The 20352-nt window shown below is 43.2% G+C and overlaps 1 protein-coding gene across 2 annotated transcripts in view; it reads right to left on the bottom strand.

The window, feature by feature from the left end:
• The window catches only part of TPST1 (tyrosylprotein sulfotransferase 1), an 80823-nt gene that overhangs the window by 28403 nt on the left and 32068 nt on the right, over nt 1–20352 (bottom strand). For both annotated transcript variants that reach the window (XM_040424790.1, XM_040424791.1), the window contains exon 3: nt 12383–12581. In XM_040424790.1, coding sequence (XP_040280724.1) covers nt 12383–12581 — 199 coding nt within the window. The remainder of the gene's footprint in view (nt 1–12382; nt 12582–20352) is intronic.

Raw genomic sequence — 20352 nt, 5'->3', positions numbered from 1 at the left:
GGGGTCTGGAAAATCCAATTACCGGTAAGTGTAATCATCATTTTTCCCTTCCCCCACGACAGCACCACAGAGAGAATTACAGAGAAATCATCCTTCCTTAGAGAGGGACCACCGCTTGTAAGACCTTTCTACCAAAAGATAGACCAGAGGAAGAGTTTAGGTCCAAACGATAGTGCTGGAAAATAGTACATGGAGAAGACCACGTGGCAGCTCTACAGATTTGAACAAATAGTTGCAACAGATCTTTCAGCCCAAGAGGTGGAGACAGAACGAGTGGAATGAGCCTTCACCGATATTGGAGGAGAAAGAGCAGCCTCCAAGTAAGCTTCAGATATACCTAGTCTGATCCATCTAGACAAGGTACTTTTGGTAGCCTTCATACCCCTATTTGGCCCAGAGAAGAGGACAAATAAGGCTGAAGACTTTCGCCACTCCTCCGCAGATTTGAGATAATGTAACAAACAGCATCTTACATCTAATGTATGAAAAACCTTTTCCTTCAGGTTTTTTGGATTGGCACAAAATGAAGGAAGTACTATTTCCTGGGATCTATGAAACTGGGAAGAAACTTTAGGTAAGAAGGCTGGATAAATAACTCTATCCTCTAGAATACAAGTGAAAGGAGAATTTTTGGAAATAGCATGCAACTCACTTACCCTCCTGGCCGTGGTGAGTGCTACCATTAAAACAATGTTGTAGGTAAGATACTTGAAATCGGACGATTTAATGGGCTCAAAAGGTGGCTGTGTCAGAGATCTTAGGACCAGATTGAGATACCACGAGGGAATTTTTGGTTTAGAAACAGGAGCCATCCTATCCATTGCTCTAAAAAAAAAACTACCCAAGGATCGGAGGGAATTTTTTTTTCAAAAAGCACAAAAAGGGCAGAGACCTGTACCTTTAAAGTATTTTTAGTTAACCCCAAAGCTAGCCTTCTCTGAAGAAATTCCAGAATGTATGAAATAGGAACCGAATCAGGCAGATTATCAGGATTAATTTTATAGAAATCAAAAAACGTATAGAAATCTATTTGCGCCATGTCCTGGCTTAAATAGAAATTGTCACCGGCTTTCTACTCTTAAGTGTAGCAATCAGTTCCTGTAAAAAAAACTATTTTAATTAATAGGCTCCTTTCAAATTCCATGCAGTTAAATGCAGACCATTTACTGCTGGACGGAAAACCAGACCCTGGGACAGTAGATCGGGAATCTCTGGAAGTATCCAAGGGTCTGACACTGACATTATTCTGAGAAGAGTAAACCATGCCATCTTCAGCCAGAATGGAGCAATCAGAATTATTCTCGCCCTGTCCTTTCTCATCTTTTTCAGGACTAACGGGAGTAACTGGAAAGGTGGAAAGGCATATGCTAGTGTTAAGTCCCATTTTAGAAAAAGGGCATTCAGCCCATAAGAGGATTCCCTCGGATTTAGGGAACAAAACAGATCTACTTACTTGTTCTGACTGGAGGCGAACAGGTTTATCACAGGCATGCCCCATAATTTTGTGATCCTGAAGACTGAACTGTTCAGGAAGTCCGCTTGAATATTTTCTTTTCCTTTTATGTGAAGGGCTGAAACATGACTGACCTGCCCCTCCAATTTCTTTAACAACCGACTAACCTCCCATCCAAGGGCGACCGACCTTGTCCCCCCTTGGTGATTTATATAAGCTACTGTAGACTGATTGTCGGATACAGAAAAGCTTCTTATGCAAATCTCACCGCTACAAGCTCCTTCCTGTTGGAGAAAAAATGCCTTTGACTCAGACCACTGACCCTGAAAACTGAGACCCTGGACATGAGTTCCCCACCCCCAGGGTCTTGCATCCGTAGTTATGATTATCGGATCCAGATAGGACCATGGGATCCCCTGTATCAGATTTTGCCTGTCCCCCCCCCCAACCAGGCTAGACTTTTCATTGTTGGTTTTGAGATTTTCATCTTGACATCTAGAACACCTTTGCTCTTTTTGAATGCCGCCAATATTTCCATTTGTAATTGCCGAGAGTGTAGCTGAGCCCATTCGACCGCTGGAATACAGGACACCAGGGACCCCAAAACTGACATCGCCTTCCGAATTGTCAGGGTGGGAGATGTGAGTGATTTTACTTGACTGAAAATCCTGGTTATCTTTTCCTCCGGTAGATATACCTTCTGGGATACGGAGTCTAAAATTAGGCCTAGAAATCTCAGACACTTTTCCGGCTTTGGTCTGGATTTTTTGTCGTTGATTATCCAGCCCAATTCCTGAAAGGTCTTTACCACCATCTGAACTGCTTCCCTGCAACAGTGATGAGATTTTGCAATTATTAAAAAATCGTCCAGATATGGTACTAACATCACATCCTTTAGTCTTATGAAGGATACCATCTTCGCTACCATTTTGGTAAAGATCCTTGGTGCCATTGACAGGCTAAAAGGGCAAAGCCTGAAATTGGAACTGCTGTAGCTGACCCTCCAAAAGGACTGCAGCTCTGAGAAACTTCTGGAACTCTGGGTGCATTGGGATGTGGAAATAGTCATCTTTCAAATCCATTACTGCCATGAAACAATGTGGAAACAGGAGCTGCACTGTAGTTTTCATTGTTTCCAACTTGAATTTTTTGAATAGTAGAAACTTGTTTAAATCCCTCAGATTGATGATGGTTCTGAAGAAAAAAGCGTGGAGAAATAACCTTTTGATTGTTCTTTTTGAGGAACAGGAATTAAGACTTCCTTCTCTATTAGTTCTCAAATTTCTTTTATTATAGGGAAAGACCCTTTTACAGCACAATTTTTTGTAATAATAAATCTTTGAGGTGGCATGGCATGAAAATCTGGTTTTAGACCATGACGAATCACCTGCAAAACCCATGGGCCAGCTACCTTTTCCCACCTTTGGGTGGGCGTCATTGTTGTGACTTTTTTATTTGACGCGGAAGAGTTTCCTTTTCCTGCCAGATTTCTGGACCTATATCTCTGGTCTTTAACCCTAAACTGTCTCATGCCCGAATTACCCTGAGGACCGAAAGAACCTACTAGGCCTGAAAGAAGAAAATTCTGAAGGATTGGGAGGGGGAAATCTTTTCTTCTTATCCGCCACCTTTTCTAACAAATCATCTAAATCAGGACCAAAGAGAAATTTACCCAGACAGGGAATACCACATAACTTATGTTTGGAAGCTACATCTCCTCCACTCCAGTTCTTAAGTTAGCAAGAGATGCAGTCTAAGCGCCAAGTCTGACTGCATCTACAGAGGCACCTGCCAAAAAGTCAGCTACCTTCTGTAATGTGGGCAGGGAGGATAAAATCTGCTCCCTAGTACCACTCTCTTTTAACTGGATTTTTAATTGCTGCAGCCAAAAGGCTAAGGTTCTAGCTGTTACCGTGGCCGCTATGTTAGTGCGAAAAAAGGAAGTAGATGCCTCCCAAGCACCCTTCAGGAAGGATGGCCTTCTTATCCAAAGGGTCCCTAAGAACACCCGTATCTTCAAAGGGAAGAGAAGACCTTTTAGAAACCTTGGAAATGGCAACATCTATTTTGGGAGCCTTGCTCATCCTCAAAAGGGTATTTACACTTAAAAGGTTTTTGAACTAAAAACATGTTTTTTCCATCCCCTTTGAATCAGAGACATAATGCTATTATGCACGGGGAAGTATCTACCCTTTTTTCCTGCAATCCTTCAAACGAAGAGTCCACTACCGACTTATCCTCCTTAATATCTTCAATATTCATAGTGGATCTTATAACTTAACAGTCTGTCAGTATAGGATCTTCCTATAATTTCATCCTCTGAGGAAGAATCTGAGGAAAAGGGTATCCAGGGGGAAGTCACTGTTGCCAGAAGAATTGTCTTGGGATAGGTTAACCCTTTCTTACTGGGTTTTAGCGTATTTTTCACTTCCATCTTAATTAGTGTTTTAATATTCTCTAGGAGGGATGGGGATACATCAATACAGCGTTGTCTTATGACAAAAAGCTGTGTCAACGAAAGAGCTGTTTTAAATATGGCACATTCTTTGTTTTTCCTTTTAGCCAGCATTTTCTTAGGTTTTGACTAAAAAATTAAATACAAAGAACTATAATTAGAAAGGAAAGACCGTAGCCATCTCACTCACCCAAAACAAGAACTCTGTCCAAGTACCGGAACAGGTGCTACCATCTCTCTCTCTCTCCACATATTCTTGAGTCTTTTCTTCTTCCATCCTAGCTGCTAACAGCAAAGGAAGCCTTCTTTAGGGTCAAAAACATGAATTTACTCAGACAATAAATATCCTTCAAGTCACTCCCTGCTTCCACTGTCACTGGCCAGGAAGAAAGGGGGAGAGAGAGAGAGAGAGAGACACAAACAAACTGCCTCCATGACCTAGAAGCCTGTATGAGCTGCTTTATCCAGAAATTCTCAAGCCAGATTACTTGAGTCAGCCGCACTAGCTGAGGGACGCTGGAGGCATTCCTCGATCTCCGTAAGCCACCTGTCAGACCTCGTTGTCTCGGCGGTAAGGGATATCCTTTTTAAATATCGCAGGCCGGAAGTACGTCCCAGGCGCTTCCGGACGTGCGTCACCCGCTGCACTCGCTACCGGAAGTAGCCGCGCTATTCCGTAGCACTTCGTCTGTCCTGAGGCAGCGTGGCAAAGCCTCCATGAAGGGATGCCCAGGCGCCAGCCGCCCAGCTTCTGGGGAAGCCTCCTCATAGTGCATGGCAAAACTTCCACAGAAGGATGCCCACGTGCCTGCCGCAAGACCCCGAGGAGCCCCTGGAGCTCCCCCAGATCCTAGGGTCCTGGCAGCCTGCAACCGCAGCGCGATGGACCCCGGCAGGATACAGTCAGCCCTCTAAGGACCCCCTAGGATAACACAGACCAATGGTAAATACCTGGAAGAAAAACTGTAGGTCTCCTACTCCAGGGACAGGAAATCACTGAAGGAGAAGAAAGGCTCCACCTTTTTATTCTGCAGGTTTCCTGCCCCTTAGGGCAGATCATCTCTCTGTGGTGCTGTCGTGGGGGAAGGGAAAAACAGGTGTTTTTTTCTTTTTCTCATTTGGGCATGGGTCCCAAGGATGAGGTTGGTCAGCTCCTGGGCCAGACAACTTTAATTACCTTGGTTGGCCTCCTCTGCACCAGCTCCTGTTCAGCTGTGTACTTCTCATACACAGGTGCATCTATGGCTTTCTAGGTGTATCCCAGGCAGGAGCAGATTGGAAACTTAAAGTGGCCCCATGTTGTAGGCGGGACTAAGTTGATAGAAGATGGGGCAAAATAAGTAGGCAGAGCCAACACAAGTTGGCAGGGTCAACAGAAGTAGAATGGGCCTGCAATACCACAGTGCAACACAAATTACTCCCACCTTTGCCAGAGTATTCAACTGTATCACCATCCTGAGGAAGGTAATACAGTTAAGTTCAGGAGGGCAACTGCGGCTGTTGAGCATCAGATAAGGAGAGCTTGGGTGGCCCCCGGAAAATTTCCCTATAGTGTCTATGGCCAATCCACCCCTGATCCCAGGATTTAATTTGTCTTGGCAGCAGCTGTCTGCTGATGGTTGCTAAAGTTGAGTTTACTCTTCATCAATATTACAATTTAGAGAAGAAACCCCATAGTAAGGCTTCATGCATATGGCCATTGTTGGCCTGTGCCCATGCTGCGGACTGCAAATTTCGGTCCACAATGCAAGGTCACCGACCATGTGGCCGCGGACCCATTCACTTGAATATGGTCTGCGATCCTCACCCGACGGTCCACACTGCAAAAAAAAGTGTGGAGGCATGGACAGAAAACCCATGGAAGCACTCCGTAATGCTTCTGTGGGGCTCCGTGCCTCTGTTCCGCACCTTTCCGGATTCATTCACTTGAACTGGTCTGCATCAGTGATGCGGTGCACAAACGGCAGGTGCCCATATATTGCGGACCCGCTGTTTGTGGGCCGCAATACGGGCACCGTCCAACAACATGTGCATGAGGCCTAAATATCAAAATACACCCAGATCCACTACTGGGGGGGTTCTTAATAATCAAACCATCTCAATCACAGGACACTCTATGTTTGACCTTCTACCTTTGAGTAGGGTAGTGTGACCAATAGGACACAGAGACCCCCTGACGATATTTACACAAACCATGTTGAAGGGCTTAAACCTGTACTGATCAAAAAGTAAAGCAAATAATACAGTTTATATGAGCAGACTGGTACAGTATTAACTTCAGTTAGTAAGATGTTTTCTTAGGAAGATGCCACTGAAGCGCCTCATACATTTTAAACAGTGAGGGGACATTAGTGAATGTGGTTTCTGTAAAAGGCTGCTGCGGTAATATGACTGAAAGGAAACAGGATCATCAGAGAGAACGTTTCAACAATGGCCTTCTTGTTAGGCTAGCCATGGCTTTGTTTTCTAAAAGTGCTCAGTCTATTACCGCAACTAGGTCTGTAGCCAGCACTCTGCCAAGGGGAGGTGGTACTAGACCACTTCTCTTATTCCCATAGTATTAATCACATTGAACATTACAGAAGATACAAAAAATGACCTAGCTGCATTAGGGTACTTTCACAATAGCGTTTTTGTTTTCCGGTATTGAGTTCCATCACAGGGGCTCAATACCGGGGGGGAAAAAAGATCAGTTATATCCTAATGCATTCTGAATAGAGAGCATTCTGTTCAGGATGCATCAGTTCAGTCCCTCTTATGTTTTTTGGCCAGAGAAAATACCGCAGCATGCTGCATTTTTCCCTACGGCCAAAAATCCTGAACATTTGCTGGAATGCTGGATCTGGCATTGATTTCCATTGAAATGTATTCGTGCCGGATCCGGCATTAAAATTGCCGCATTGACAGATTCATTCTTCCGGTCCGCGCATGCGCAGACCTCTAAATCTGTGGGGGAAAAAAATACCGGATCGGTTTTTCCAGATTACACCGGAGAGACAGATCCGGTATTTCAATGCATTTGTCAGACGGATCCACATCCCGATCAGTCTGACAAATGCCATCCGTTTGCGTCCGGATTGCCGGAATCCTCTGCCGCAAGTGTGAAAGTACCCTTAAATGAAAGGAGAAAAACAGAAAAATCCGCTAAATAATTCTCAAACAAAAACCCATCCTATTTGTGTGTGACCAACAAAGATTCCAAGGAGACATATGACAGGTCAGCCAGTTTCATAGGTACAAATCTTTAAGATGGCTGGCCCATTGTACAAATCGAGCACTTTTTACCTTTTGTGACACCCCCATCTCCTCATAGACTGTAAGCTCTTGTGAGCAGGACTTGCTCTTGTTTTAATTGTTGGTTTGTTTGTTGCCATGTAATGTATGATTCAGTTTGTACATGAACCCTCTGATTGTAAAGCACTAAATATATAAAGATTCGTATTATTTAGCAAGTATCCCAGAATACACTGTGTGTGTCTATACTAAGGCTACTTTCACACTAGCGTTAATATTTTCTGGTATTCAGATCCGTCATAGGGGCTCAATACCGGAAAAAAACGCTTACGTTTTGTCCCCATTCATTGTCAATGGGGACAAAACGTAACTGAACAGAACGGAATGCTCCAAAATGCATTCCGTTCTCATACCAGAGAGCAAACCGCGTCCTCTGACACAATAGAAAACGGATCCATCCGCAATTGACTTTTAATCGTGTTTATAACGGATCCATCTTGGGTATGTTAAAGATAATACAACCGGTTCTGTTCATAACAGATGCAGATGGTTGTATTATCAGTAACGGAAGCATTTTTGCTGAACCCTGCCGGGTCCAGTAAAAACGCTAGTGTGAAAATAGCCGTAAGCTCTTCTATCTACTACACATATACGTGGCAGCAATCATTCAGTACAGTTCTCCTGTAATTCCTCGTCATTCTCTGCTCACACAGATGATACTGTGCCATTGCCCAGCTATACTTCTGTGGGTAAATTAAAAGGAAAGCTGCGGCCCCACACAAATATAATGTTATAATGTCATCCTACAAAAGACGCACCTATACATAGCTCATTATCACTATTTATCCGCCGAGCAGAATGGAAAAAAGTCAGAGACAGATGCTTTCAATTGAAACTCAGACGCGGATACAATACCAAGCTACTACATCCGTCCTCTGGAGGCTGAATTAACCAGGCATATTTCCCAGCACTTCAAAGACACAAGTCATAAGGTTCATTTTAATTAGCTCGATAGACACGCCAGCTCCGCACTTCAAAGCCTAAGAGGCATTGGATAATAAGTTCTAAAAAAGAGAAATCTAGCAGAGGACACTTCAATGGCTAGGGAAGCACAGTAACACTCAGGGAGGTGACACGCGGCAGTGACGTCACCAGGAATTCTACAGCAGAAATAACTAAATAGTGTTGCTATGGAGAATGTACATGAGCTCAAGGGTCTACAACGATATGAAGTATTCCAGCTAATTACTACATCATTCTGGCCATGGTAACAGGGCACTGGATTTCTTTTATAGCCATAATGCTATTGCTCATCAGCAGTAATGCCCCCGGCATGCTAAAATTACACCCGCACCTCACGGCCAAGGTACGTGGGCACCTGAACATCACATCTTAGGTGGAAGTGCCCTTTGGTTGTTATTACTGCCTCTACCCATCTGGGAAACCTTTCCACTGGATTTAAAGCACAAGGCTGGGCAATAAGGTCGCCCAGGGAATCAGAGGTTCCTTTCATATCAAAGGTGATGAATGGTTTGCGGCCAGGGCTCTTCACAGCTTTTTCACACCACTCAGGAAACCATTTCTGTCACACCTCCGATGTCTATGACTAATTCCAAGCAGATAATAGTGCAGCCCTAGCTTTTACCACAGAGTTGGAGCCATTTTCTAGAATGGGGATCAGCAACCTTCTGCACTCCAGCTGCTGTGAAACTACAACTCCCAGCATGCACACCTATTTGGCTGTTCTTGTAACTCCCATAGAATTGAAAAGAGGATCCTGGGAGTTGTAGTTTCAGAACAGCTGGAGTTCTGGGGGTTGCTGATCCCTGGTCTATGGATGTAAGTATCCCTGCCAAAACCATCACACATCAACCCTTATGGTCACAGACCAGTAATCCTCCTAAACCACTTTTTACAGTTTCAAGGCAAGAAGAAGATTACCCAGATTTGTGTAACACACCATCCAAAGCTCCACAGTCCAGGTATGAACTTTACAACAGTTCAGCAGATACAACTGCATTGCACATGGTAATCTCAGTCTACAGCCAAAGCTTAGCCATAAAAATAATTCAAATCTATAAAAACGCAACAAAAAAAAAGTTCATGAGCAAGAATTAGATAGGTCATCAATATCAGATCACCCCGCCAATCAGCTGTTTGAGGAGGCCAGGGCATTATGTTGCGGCTTACCAAACACGAGCTGTACATTGTATAGCAGCTGTGCTTGGTTTTACAGCTCAACCCCCATAAATGTGACATCACTGGCCTAGGAAGACGCCATGATGCGCCACAGCCTCTTCAAACAGCTGATCGGCTGGGGTGCAGCAAATCAGACCCCCATCTATCAGATATTGGTCACCTAAATATAAATCTCAGAAAACCCTATTAATTCCAGAAACTAAAGGGGGAAAAAAAACAAAAAAAACATGACAATCCAAAGTGCAGAGATATCCAGATCAGAAGGTACAACTCTATATAAAAAGGATTAGTGTCATTTTGGTCATGATTCAGCTTCTGCTTCACAGTACTGCAGATGAGAAGAAAGAAAACTGGGGAAAGTGGGCTCTGCTGAAATAATGGTGGAAAACCTGATATACAGTGGATATAAGAAAGTCTACACACCCCTGTTAAAATGTCAGGTTTCTGTGAAGTAAAAAAATTAGACAAAGATAAATCATTTCAGAATTTTTTCCACCTTCAAAGTGACCTATAAACTGTACCACTCAATTGAAAAACAAACTGAAATCTTTTAGGTAGAAAGAAGAAAAAATCTAAAAATAAAATAATATGGTTGCATAAGTGTGCACACCCTTAAACTGAAACTTTGTTGAAGCACCTTTTGATTTTATTACAGCACTCAGTCTTTTTGGGTATGAGTCTATCAGCATGGCACATTTTGACTTGGCAAGATTTGCCCACTCTTTTTTGCAAAAACACTCCAAATCTGTCAGATTGCGAGGGCATCTCCTGTGCACAGCCCTCTTCAGATCACCCCACAGATTTTCAATCAGATTCAGGTCTGGTCTCTGGCTGGGCCATTCCAAAACTTTAATCTTCTTCTGGTAAAGCCATTCCTTTGTTGATTTGGATGTATGCTTTGGGTCGTTGTCATGCTGAAAGATGAAGTTCCTCTTCATGTTCAGCTTTCTAGCAGAAGCCTGAAGGTTTTGTGCCAATATTGACTGGTATTTGGAACTGTTCATAATTCCCTCTAGCTTAAAGAGGACCTTTCACCGATTCTTACCCTATGAACTAACTATCCAGACATGTGGAGCGGCGCCCGGGGATCTCACTGCACTTACTATTATCCCCGGGCGCCGCTCCGTTCTCCCGTTATGCCCTCCAGTATCTCCGCTCACTAAGTTATAGTAGGCGGAGATACCAGTCCCTAAGTTATGGTAGGCGGAGTCTGCCCTAGCGCTGGCCAATCGCAGCGCAGAGCTCACAGCCTGGGAGGTTATTTTCTCCCAGGCTGCGAGCTCTGCAATGCGATTGGCCAGCGCTAGGGCAGACTCCGCCTACCATAACTTAGGGAACGGAGATACCGGAGGGCATAACGGGAGAACGGAGCGGCGCCCGGGGATAATAGTAAGTGCAGAGAGATCCCCGGGCGCCGCTCCACATGTCTGTATACTTAGTTCATAGGGTAAGAATCGGTGAAAGGTCCTCTTTAACTAAGGCCCCAGTTCCAGCTGAAGAAAAACAGCCCCTTGGCATGATGCTGCCACCACTATGCTTCACTGTGGGTATGGTGTTCTTTTGGGGATTTGCAGTGTTGTTTTTGCACCAAACATATCTTTTGGAATTAGGCCAAAAAGTTCAACCTTGGTTTCATCAGACCATAACACCTTTTCCCACACGCTTTTGGGAGACTTCAGATGTATTTATGCAAAATGTAGCCTGGCTTGGATGTTTTTCTTTGTAAGAAAAGGCTTTCGTCTTGGCACTCTACCCCATAGCCCAGACATATGAAGAATACGGGAGATTGTTGTCACATGTACCACACAGCCAGTACTTGCCAGATATTCCTGCAGCTCCTTTAATGTTGCTGTAGGCCTCTTTGTAGCCTCCCAGACCAGTTTTCTTCTCATCTTTTCATCAATTTTGGAGGGACGTCCAGTTCTTGGTAATGTCACTGTTGTGCCATATTTTCTCCACTTCATGATGACTGTGTTCCATGGTATATCTAATGCCTTAGAAATTCTTTTGTACCCTTCTCCTGACTGATACCTTTTAACAATGAGATCCCTCTGATGCTTTGGAAGCTCTCTGTGGACCATGGCTTTTGCTGTGGGATGTGACTAAGAACATTTCAGGAAAGATCAACTAGAGCAGCTGAACTTTATTTGGGGTTAAACAGAGGCACGTTAAATGATGGCAGGTGTATGCTGACTCCTATTTAACATGATTTTGAATGTGATTGCTTAATTCTGAACACAGCTACATCCCCAGATATAAGAGGGTGTGCACACTTATGCAACCACATTATTTTAGTTTTTTTTTTTCTTTTCTTCCCTCCACCTAAAAGATTTCAGTTTGTTTTTCAATTGAGTGAAACAGTTTATAGACCACATTAAAAAGGTGGAAAAAGTTCTGAAATCTGAGATCTTTGTTTCATTTTTTTACAGCACAGAAACCTAACATTTTAACAGGGGTGTGTAGACTTTTTATATCCACTGTATACGTTTTTTTTTTTTTTCTTATTTAATCTGTTAGCAGCCCCACACCTGGCACTGAACGAGCGCCTACATCAGGCCCATGTAAACAGCAAATAATATACAGGATTTAAATACAGTGGATAAAGAGGGCCAAGATGACATCCGCAAAATTATTTCTGCATCGTTTATTATCCTTGATTTTTCTTTTCTGTAAAACCTTAATTATAGAGGCAATATGGAATGACAGTAAGTGATGCAACATATAATTCTTATGCTCCAGATATCTAAAAATTATCTGACCTGCGTGGCCGGCCCGGGCCATTTTCGTACCAACTTTTTACCTGCACAGCAACAGCACTTGACAAGGACAGTTGTAGCAGGGCAGGCATTTGAAGTGCTGACATCCCATGAAAGTACCATGTTGAAAGTCATAAAGGCAAGGGCAGGCGACTATGTGGGCATTAGGGTGCTTGGGTACCCACAGCTCCTGGGTTAGTTGTAAGGTTTCATAACGTACTGGGACTACAAAACGACAATACAATCCAAGTTTAAGTGCTCCTCAAATATTACTTTATCACTTACCCGTCTTGTATTATCAATAACCTTCTGGTCTGGCTTTCCATAATTGGGAGGACTGGCGTATGGATCATAGCCTAGTTTGGCCAACATTGGTGCAATGACTGGCATATCTCTTAAAACATCTGGCGGTATTTTGCCAACCCATTTTGACAAAGCATCCACGTTGACTGGCTTGATGACTTGATCAGTCGATCGCTCAACCCTGAAAAGAATAAAAAACAGTATTAGTTGAGGTCATCCATCTGAATGGCCGCCAATTCAGAAGACAATAGTATACAGCTGACTGAATCTTTTCACAGCAAAATCAGCTCTTTGACGGGAGTCGCACAAGGGAGAACCCCTTTTAGCTATTACTGCTACATTTTATATATAAAGGTTAAAAAAAAAAGTCCCATAAGACTTGTAGCACCGCAGCTTGTCTGGGGTAATAGTTGTGTGTATGTGGCCATAATGTCATAACAATACTGTAACATGTCATGTCTTGGACATGACATGTTTTCCTGTTTTCCTTTTAGATACGAATTCTGCCCCTGAATAGGTTGACATTGGGGTTGGCATGGCTTGACTACTGCCAAGTTGCTTCTTTCTAACACCACACCACCTAGAACTAGGGGTTGGAGACAGCTGCCCTCCTTCCACCTCCACAGGGCATACTGCACAACACTCTCTCTGACCAGCTACCTGCCGTAACGTTCTGCAGCTGCCGTCACAGCATATCAGGCAAGATGGCAGCCTAATTATCATGTATATTAAACTGAATGAAAATACAATAGGAATATGTTTCAGTGTACATTTTAAAGAAGCACTCCAATTAAAACATTTATTCTGTAACCCGTTATAAAGATACATGATGTAAATTATAGTAAAAGGTAATTTTTTTTTAGTTAACATATTTATTAATGGCTCTAAAACCAAGAAGAAATAGAAACTTTAAAAAATGAAGGTAAGGTTTTTACTGGTGGCTCTATCTGTGAGTTATCCACTCCCTTCTGATCCTCAGCTGTGTCATGTGACCAACACTGATTCATTCCTGTGAGAATCGCATTGAGGCTCCCATAGGAATGAACAGAGAAGTAACAGAGAAGTAACTGACTTCCTGTCCTGTGTCAGTTGGAGAGGCAGTGTCAGTCACATGACACAGCTGAAGATCAGAAGGGAGGGGATAACACAGATACAGCCACCAGTAAGAATATTATCTTCACTACAATGGACATCATGTACCTAATGTTCTAATGGGTCAGAGAATACAAATATCTGTGGGAGTGCTTCTTTAAGGCGATACATTAGATGATTTATTCTCTTTAAAAAAGCTTTCAGCTTTTCACTAAAGAGTTTTACATGACTAATATACAGGTAAAGTCTTTTAAAAGTGAGTTGTCAGGTAGCGTGTCCCCATATACCAGTCTGTCTTTGTCAGCTCAAGACATAATTGGCAGAGAATAGGCAATGATGCTTAGCATTCTAGCTTTACCTCCACATTAATATGACTTTTCTCAACAGATTCCATTAAGTAACAAACAGTACAGTGCTGCTTAAAGTGTTTCGACCTCTAGGACCTCACATTTGCTTCTGCTTAATGGTATGGACAATCACGTCAGAGCATATCACAGTTCACAAGTGATTATCCCAATATACAAATTCTATCAGTGAAAGGCCTAGTACATAAAACCTAACCTTTAATAACAAATGAGACTTGTCAAGACTACAGTTTATAGGCTGGCACCATACAGCATGTTCACTGCTTTACAGCTATGACCATTCATCAATGGGACAAAACTAGCTTCCTATAGCCATGTCAATATTAGTTTACTGCAGGAGATACAACTAGAATGAAGAAACACCTAGTCCCGTTACTTGATCCAAAACAAGATAAAACTGTAGTTTTACAAAAGTCTTAAAATCAAGCACAAAGCAGTCAAACAACATCCAGTCACTGGCCTAGTATAAAACAGTCCTAAACAGCACCTAAGCTTCAAAGCTACCAAATAATGTGTATTTCTGGACACATTGTGCTATAAAAGCTCTACCCCAGAACTGATAAAACTGTAAAATATATAATATGTAGAATTTAAGGGGTTCTCTCGGTTCAGGGCTGAACCTGGATATAAGCTGTTCTTTATTCCTTGACTAGAGACCACCCATTGGTGCCAGTGATGTCACCAGGCTCGCTGCTTCATTTCACTATGCTAAGGGAAGACTTCCACCTAGCAGTGAGCCCAGTGACGTCACCAGCACAAATGGGTGCTCTCAGAGGCGGGTACTATGCTGCTTTGCATAGTTATGTTCACATCTGCATGGGAGGCTCCACTTGTGATTTCCCTCGGAGATTCTGTTAAAAATGGCAGAAAAATAAAAAAAAAAATACACTGGACTTTCTAAAGGAAGCCAGACACATCCCAATATAGACAATGGGGTTCGTTTCTTCCCCTTGATTTGACGGTCACGCTGCTTCCGTTATTTTTCTCGTTCTGCTTCTATATAACAGAATAGAAATAATAGGCAGAGATGTGAACAGCCTTATATTAGAGTACCAAACAAGAAGGACCAATGGACATGGCTAGCTGCACATGAAACAAGCCCAAAATTGAGGATTACAAATAGTGATTAATTAATGGACTGAAACATAAAAAACATTCAAAATGTTGTCTGCTTAGCAAGCAACACCAGAGAATCACTGGTACCGCAAAGAGCAATGACATCGCTGCTCAACTGAACGTTGTACCACAAACCGTCACAAAACAGCCAGGTTCCAAACCTCCATCATCAGTACGCTCAAGGGAAAACAAAATCTCGTACCAATTACTATCCTGTCTAAATATGTCTTATTCGTGCATAAAAATGTTTATCTGCAGCACATCGCCCCATGTTAAAGGGGATATCCAACTATTTGCAACTGATGACCTATCCGCTGGATGGGTCATCAGCATCTGACTAGTGGGGTCCGACATCCGGGACCCCTGCCGATCAGCTGTTTGAGAAGTCCCACCTTCTCGCTGCTTACCCTAGGCCAGTGACGTCAGTTACGTGACACTACTTATGATACACCACTATGTGTCACAATTTTAGTTGATGGACAGAACACAGGCCATCAACATCCTGAACTTGGGAATCCCCTTTAACTCCTCTATATTCCTTTCTTTTGTAACTGTGAAGAAGTGACGTGCAAGTGCTCAAGCCTCATCTACCCATATGTTACTCCTTCCATGGATGTCTTTCAGAAGTTTATTGTCTAGCAAGAGCAGTCCATGGCTAACCAGTCCAGCCAGACAGACTTCTATCCATGTAAGTGAACTGTCTGCTTTGCCACCAGTCTAAAGGTGGGTTTAGCCGTGCCAATGGAGCAGCCGATTGTTGGAAAGGAAGTATTCCTTCCAGACAGTCGGCTGCTCGTACATTGAAGGAGACTGCTGTATTTACCTGCAGTGATCTCCTTTACAGTATGAGCACCAGGGATGGTTATTGAGATCACTCGTCATACAGAATCATTGTTTCTGGGCAGCAAGCACATTTAGATGGCCAGATTATTGGGAACGAGTGTTTGCAGGAATGGTCGTTCATGATAATCTGGACGATTATTAGTTCATCTAAACCCACCACCTTAACAGGCCACTTGAATTACCTGAACTAGTAAGTTTAGTTAAGTTTTAGTTCAAATCTGTTCCAGCATGAGAATAGCCTGCCAGATTTCAACGTATCCAGCATAGTCAGATACAGCCGGACACACTGACTATAATGGGATCCGGCATAAGTACTATATTTTGCCCACCCGGCACTCATGCCGGAAACCAGACGGATCCCATTATAGTCAATGGAATCTGGCTATGCCACATATGGGTAAATCTGTCAAATCTGTCAGTTCTGCCCCCTATTCTTTTCAATGGTGGGCAGCGCAGAAGATCTCCAGCGGAATTTCAGCGCAGGTGTCCACAACAAAAATCGGCAGGAAAGAACGCAGTGTGAATGGGTCCTAACAGAAGATAGGGCTGGTGGAATTTGAAAGATAGAACAGAGTATGTGCAAAAACCTCAGCAAAGAAAAATCCAATTCCAAACGAATTCAGATCCAGGTGCGGGTTTGAACAAGGTAGAATATTTTTTGTGGGACAACCCTTTTGTTAAACAATGCAGCATGAATTTACAAGCTTTTAGACTTGTGGCAGCACTGTCATGTTCACTGCATGTTATTCACGTACACTGAAGGATACGGGCGAGACAACGGAAGTCATGATGGAAAAATAGGAGCCATCAGCAAGTACTTAATGTGAAGTGACAGCTCTAATGTACCTCAGAAAGCCGCATTATTTTCAGATGATATAACAACCGCTTCCAAGTAAACAGTGATGACTAGAAGGTTAATGAGAATATGACAACGCATGTATTGCTGAGGAACAGATGGCACTGCCCAATTGTTAACCAATAACACTTATTGTTAACATCAAGCCATGTAGAAATAAGTAATGGGGTTGAATGAATTTGCCGGGAAAGGCGTTGTCCCATGGCAGCATGTTTTCAGCTTTTATTACCTGTAAGAGATGTAATGTAGCAATTACACAATGTAGAGGACCAGGAATACAACAAGTAGGCACCAGGTGCCATAGGAAAACTTGAAATGGGGCCCCACACTACCACCAGCATCTATTCTGTCCTGCTGTCTTCTCTGTACTCCCGCTGACCCTTTTTCCTCCACTATACCAACTGCATATCTCAATACAGGTAGCCCCCCCTTCGCTCCTGTGCCCCATGCTTGCAGTCCTGACTGTAATGCTTATGTACAGGTCAATCAGGATGACGTACACAGCTGTCCTGGAGCCACATGAGTATATTATGTAACATGGATACATACAAATGTATCAAATACTGAAAGGAAGTCTATCATAATTAAAAAGGATAGAGCACTGCAGAATAGCCGTTTTAGATTACCGTATTTATCACCCTATAAGACGCACTTTCCCCCCCCCCAAAAAAATAGGGGGGAAATGTCAGGGTGTCTTATGGGGGGAATACCAATGACCGTTTTATGGAAGTGCTCATTGGTACAGTAAGACCAGGGAGCTGTCGCTCCTTGTGCTGACCGTACTCACCGCTTCCTGGTCTACTTCTGCCGACACCGTACACTGTACTGTGCTGTGAACTGCGCACAGCGCGAGGACGTAGGCGAGCTGTGACCAGTCAGGTCACAGCACAGTGCAGCAGGAAGACCGCTCCATCTCATGAACGGCAATAGGAGAGGTGAGTGGATTCGTTTTTTTGTCTGATCTGAGGTCTGATTGGGGGTCTCCGCTGCAGTTTAACATTGGGAGTCTGATCTCCAGTCTGTTTGGGGGTGTTATTAACATTGAGGGTCTGATGAAAAATTTTTTTTTTTTTCTTATTTTCCTTCTCTACAACCAAAATGCACTAATTATATAATACTAATTTTGGTGTGAAACAAAGCACATTACTAGCAGAAATCTGGCGACTAACCCTGCATAGTATGCTGCAGCACTAAGTATAAGATCTAGCCATCCCCCTAGTTATCATAGTCTTGACGTGGGCTGAGCCATATAGGGCTATGGAAAACTCTTCGCGCTGTAAATGCCACTGTGTTGCTACTTATGGTGCTGGGCACCACTATGTGGCCACTCTCAGTGGTGTGACAATATGACAACCATATTGAAATTATTATGGCAAGCTATGCATAGTAGGACCACAGTAATGCCCAGATAGATGTGTCCTTGTACTCACGGCAGTACAATATGCCATGTGGCACTGCCCATGTGTGGGAGGACACTACTTTGGGAGCATGCCCCTTGGTGCAGTTGCTGTACAGTCACCACCCGGGGATGTTGAAAACACATTTAGGCGGTTATACACTCCTGCTGCAGTTGTAGCTCCAGCTCCAAAGAATGTTAAGTGATTCCAATTTGCAAATTCACACAGACGTGTAAAGCATCACCAACGAGGCCAGATGACTAATTACCAGTTACTTTCACAGGATATGACTCTGCCAACAAGGTGGCAAGTGCTGATAAAACGCCAAGTCACAGCACTGCCTGGAGTTTACGCATAGAACACACATCTGCTTGCATGGCACAGATCTATGGCTGCCCTTATTTTCCATTACTAAAGCCACCCCCATAACCTTACCTCATGTAAACTGCCCAGCTCACATCCTTCATTCCTCCTTGCAGGGCCCCCCGGCATTCCACCCACAACTACGCAGCTCATATTCAATGGAGCAAAGTGGTTGTCAGCGCAGAAAACACCACCACAAAAACCAATATACTGAATATTATAACACAGCATCAACCCCGAATAATCACTTACAGTAGCACCGACTTCCCTAATAATCTCTTTCAGGAGTTAACTTAAATGGTTAACCATGGTCATCAAGTTGAACTTTTCACAAACTCAAGCAATTTTAGAGCAGGAGAAGGTAGAGCAAACGTCCTGTCTACTATTCACTTCTATAACACCAACATATACCACAGCGCTGAAAAGAGATGAGAATCACTCCCCTTTCCCTGTGTCTATAGGGTAACACTTTGTGGTGACCATGGGTTAACCTCCTACCAACATCAGAAAACTTCTGCAACATGTGAAGGCCCTGCGTCTACCTGCACACGGGGTGGGTAAACATGCAGGACAGCCCTACCCGTTTCTGCACCATACAACGCAAGTTTTCTGTGTGTTTTTTAGGGTGGATTTGATGTTGTTTTGAAGCAGATCTCACCCTTCCACTGAAAGGGCAAAATCCTCACCAAAAATGGCAAACATAATTTACATGATGCGGATTTCTAAATCCACACGGAAGAAAGAAGCAAAGTGTACGTGAGATTTTTTAAATTGTATTACGCTGCAGTTTTTGTCTTGCAAAAGTTAGCAAAAGTTTCCATGCTGATTTCTGCGCATTTCTACAATAAAAAAAACACACGTGTTAGGCCTCATGCACACGACTGTTTTGGTCCGCATCTGAGCCACAGTATTTGCGGCTTGGATGCAGACCCATTCACTTCAATGGGGCCGCAAAAGATGTGCTTTCCGCATCCGTTGCTCCGTTCCGTGGTCCACAAAAAAAATTTTTTTTTATATATATAACCTGTCCTATTCTTGTCCATTTTGCGGACAAGAATAGGTAGTTAAATTAATGGCTGTCCGCACCGTTCTGCAAATTGCGGAACGCACACAGACGCCATCCGCGTTTTCCGGATCCGCAATTTGCCGACCGCAAAACACACAACGGTTGTGTGCATGAGGCCTTACTTGCAGTTTTTGGTGCAGAGTTGATGCAGTTTTGCGGCAAATTTCACCCATGTCTTGAAAAGGCTGAAATCCACACAAAGAATTGACATGCTGAGGATTTCAAAATCCGCATGGCAGGTCAATTTCTGCACGGAACGAAAAAAAAAAAAAAGCAGTGTATACATGAGATTTGTGAAGTCTCATACACTTTTCTGCTACTGTATTACTCTGTAGTTCATCTATACGAGAATCCACTCCGAAAAACTGTGCGCAATTCGCAACATGTACAGGTAGCTTTAAAAGGTGTTGTCTCAGCAACAACGCTCTTCTAAAGGTCGCTTTCATACAGTCAGTTTTGGTCGGTATTTTTCGTCAGTGTAGGGCCCATTCACGCAACCGTAGTGCCGCCATGCTTGTGTTGCAGACTCCATTTTTCACTGAAGAGTGCTGACCCATTTTCCAAGGAAAGCACTCATCCATTGATTTTTATATTCCTTATATTCACAGATCTTTTTTTTTTTTTTTTACTGACCATGGTACAGTAAAAAAAAAAAAAAAAAATCACGAAGACATGCACTACTTTGGTCCGTGATGCAGACCAAACACGCCCATGGCATTCGTGTTTGATATGTTTTTCACTGAACACTAATAGGAGAGCCTCTGCTAATTAAAGGGGGTTTTCCGAGATTTTACTACTGTTGACCTATCTTCTGGATAGGTCCTCAGTATCTGATCGGTGGGGGTCAGACACCC

Source organism: Bufo bufo, chromosome 3 (genome assembly GCF_905171765.1).
Source record: "Bufo bufo chromosome 3, aBufBuf1.1, whole genome shotgun sequence".
NCBI lineage: Eukaryota > Metazoa > Chordata > Amphibia > Anura > Bufonidae > Bufo > Bufo bufo.
The sequence above is the reverse complement of the archived record's forward strand: the minus strand, read 5'-3'. Positions and strand labels throughout refer to the sequence as shown.